Source organism: Limulus polyphemus, unplaced genomic scaffold, assembly GCF_000517525.1.
Source record: "Limulus polyphemus unplaced genomic scaffold, Limulus_polyphemus-2.1.2 Scaffold684, whole genome shotgun sequence".
Lineage (NCBI taxonomy): Eukaryota > Metazoa > Arthropoda > Merostomata > Xiphosura > Limulidae > Limulus > Limulus polyphemus.
This window is the reverse complement of record NW_013666294.1, coordinates 448,269-451,722: the sequence shown is the minus strand read 5'-3', so window position 1 is coordinate 451,722 and position 3,454 is coordinate 448,269. Positions and strand designations below refer to the sequence as shown.

Below are 3,454 nucleotides of genomic sequence, written 5' to 3'. Positions count from 1 at the left end.
GTGAGTGTAGTCACCCACTTGGCCAACGGTAAGTCTCCAGACTTGCAACGCTAAAAATCCGGCGATTGATTCCCCACGGTGTAAAGACCGTAGATAACCCATCTTAATGTAGCTTTCCGCCAAAAAGTCCAACTAGTGACCGTCATTTTCTATCAAATTAATTCAAATCAAAACATTTAGATGAAAAAAGATGTATATAATTCTCTTCTTCACTTCGCTTAGTTATAATGACGTCATTACATTAATTACTTTGAGTATAAAATATTTTTATCTTTGACTTAACAATTAGTAAACAGTCCAGGGAAATTAGTTTATAAAACTGATGCCGTGTAGTAAAATTTCTGTAACAAAAGATATAAAAGAGCAGACGCTACTTTATCGCCACCGGTTTCGTTGGCTGAAAATATTCGTGTTTATTGATACTCAGTGAAAAGTCGTTTCATGTTTAACATATTTTTCTCTTGGTTTTGATTACCATATGTTATTTCATTTGCGAATCCACTGAGCGTCATAAGTCGAAATATTTTATTCATTTAATAACTATGAAATATATTATTTTGAAACTTCAACTAAAGGTTATATAGATGATGAAATAATTTTCAGTCTTTTGCGCACAATCTTGCTGACAGCGCCATCTATGGTTATGGTACTTATACAACCCAAGAAAAGTGTGAACTACCAATAACAGGGCAGAGCGGGGAGCACGGAAGGTGGCTAGCTAACAAAATAAACCGTACATATAAAAGTTAACCACAGCCATCTCTGAAACTCAACATGAGCGATGTACCATCTAGCACTAAGTTGTCGGGAGAATTATTTCTAAATGGTGATCTCGAATACCATAATAAGTCAGTAACGGTCACTAGGCGTCTCTCAAGCGTCGCTCCCATAAGTTTCCACGACGATTTTGAACTCGACGAACACAGGGCAGACACAGATTCCCAAGTAACAGAACTCTCTAAAGCTTATCGACATATTCTGACGGCAATCGGAGAAAACCCTGAGCGACAAGGACTACTGAAGACCCCCGAACGTGCAGCTAATGCTCTGATGTTCTTTACTCATGGTTACGGACAGAAAATACAAGGTGAGTCAAATATCGTATTTTGAAGTAATGGATGAGTATTCAAACATTGAATACATGTAGTAACCTTATCGACACGTTCAATAATTGTTTAAGCTATGTAACTGGACTCTTAATTTTCCGCCTCTTTACTATAGGACAAATATGAGCACGTGACAGTAAACCATGCTAACAGTTATATATATATATATATATATATATATACTGCGCTTCAATTCCAACGGCCTGGCATGACCTGATAGTTAGTGCACTCGAGTCGCAGGTTCGAATCCCATCACCGAACATGCTCGCCTTTTCAGCCGTGGGGACGTTACAATGTGTCAATCAATCCCACTTCTCGTTGATAAAAGAGTTGACGGTGGGTGGTATTGACTAGCTTTTTTGCTAGTCTATCGCTTCTAAATTAGCTGACGGCTAACGCACATAATTTCGAGAAGCTTTGTGCGAATTTCAACAAACAAACCACCTCTCGTAGCTCCAGTCTTATACTTTTAGCGAACTTCAACAAACAAACAAACCATCTCTCGTAGCTCCAGTCTTATACTTTTAGCGAACTTCAACAAATAAACAAACCACCTCTCGTAGCTCCAGTCTTATACTTTTAGCGAACTTCAACAAACAAACAAACCACCTCTCGTAGTTCCATTCTTATACTTTTAGCGAACTTCAACAAACAAACCATCTCTCGCAGTTCCAATCTTATACTTTTAGCGAACTTCAACAAACAAACCACCTCTCGTAGCTCCAGTCTTATACTTTTAGCGAACTTCAACAAACAAACCATCTCTCGTAGCTCCAGTCTTATACTTTTAGCGAACTTCAACAAACAAACCATCTCTCGTAGCTCCAGTCTTATACTTTTAGCGAACTTCAACAAACAAACCATCTCTCGTAGTTCCAGTCTTATACTTTTAGCAAACTTCAACAAACAAACAAACCACCTCTCCTAGTTCCAGTCTTATACTTTTAGCGAACTTCAACAAACAAACCATCTCTCGTGAGAGATGGTTTGTTTGTTGAAGTTCGCTAAAAGTATAAGACTGGAGCTACGAGAGATGGTTTGTTTGTTGAAGTTCGCTAAAAGTATAAGACTGGAACTGTAGTTCCAGTCTTATACTTTTGTATGCTAACCCCGATTAGTATTATGTCAAATATTCTATTATAATAGCTTATGACGCTAAAAAATCGAGTTTCGATACTCGTGATGGGCATAACACAGATAGCCCATTGTATATCTTGTGCTTCACCACAAAAAATAATTTACTGCACTATATGTACAAAAAAAGAAGATCAGAAAATGACGGACCACCTTGTGCTCCGTTCCAAGGACTTGTCCTAATTATTAATCAGTGTAAACTGCCGCTACATTGGTAATGTGTTATGCTCTGTTTCTATTCTATGGGTTGTCTTGAACTCAGAATATGATAATGAGAAATCAAAAGGGGGAAAATGTACATTCTGAATGTCTAATAATAATAACAGTATTAACACGTGAAACAGATTGAACGTGGACAGGTAAGTAGTATATTTCATGTTCCTTTTTTTATACACCGATAATACGTCACACCATCGTATATATACACGTATATTGTATATATAATTGTTTTTGACAAAAAATAGATTATCAAGCACGTCCTCGCCATTTTTTGTGGTGTTTTTCAAGTTTAGCAGTTCGTCAAGGGCCACACCATGGTAAATAATTAACCCGACATAACTTTTAGTGACGTTGAAAAACTTGTAATCATAACAGGTTAAATGTTTAGGCTTGCGTTGGAGAATATACAACAAGGCTGTGGTAAATTTAGGGTTAAATAAAATGATAACCTTGAAAAGAAAAATGTTTAGGCTTGCGTTGGAGAATATACAACAAGGCTGTGGTAAATTTAGGGTTAAATAAAATGATAACCTTGAAAAGAGAAATGTTTAGGCTTGTGTTCGATTATATAAGACAAGGCTAAGGAAGTTATACATTTAAATTAAAATAAGTTGTATTGTACGAAAAGTGGCGAAATTGTGAATCGATATACACTTTAGTTTAAATAAATTGTATTTGCAAAAGGATTTTAAAAAACGCCGTCAGTAATTTATTGAAAAATAAATTTTTAATAAAAAATTATGTTATTTAGCTCTCTATAAAATCTTCCAAATTACAACAAATTCTAGGAAAGCTAATGAATTGTGACAGGTAAACGTTGTAGTGTATTTCTTTTAGAATGTTTCTGTGCGAAAATGGGAAATTTGCAACTATTTGTGTGTATGTGTGTGTGTGTATATATATATATATATATATATATATGGTGACTTGTGGAGTTGGCCCGGCATGGCCAGGTGGTTAGGGCGCTCGACTCACAATCCGAGGGTTGCGGGTTC

At 36.2% G+C, this 3,454-nt stretch overlaps 1 protein-coding gene across 1 annotated transcript in view; it reads left to right on the top strand.

Moving 5' to 3' along the window:
* Positions 1-646: 646 nt before the first annotated feature.
* Positions 647-3,454, top strand: part of LOC106459937 (GTP cyclohydrolase 1-like) — a 47,216-nt gene continuing 44,408 nt past the window's right edge. The window contains exon 1 of the mRNA XM_022386514.1: positions 647-1,087. Coding sequence (XP_022242222.1) covers positions 775-1,087 — 313 coding nt within the window. The 5' untranslated portion in view covers positions 647-774. The remainder of the gene's footprint in view (positions 1,088-3,454) is intronic.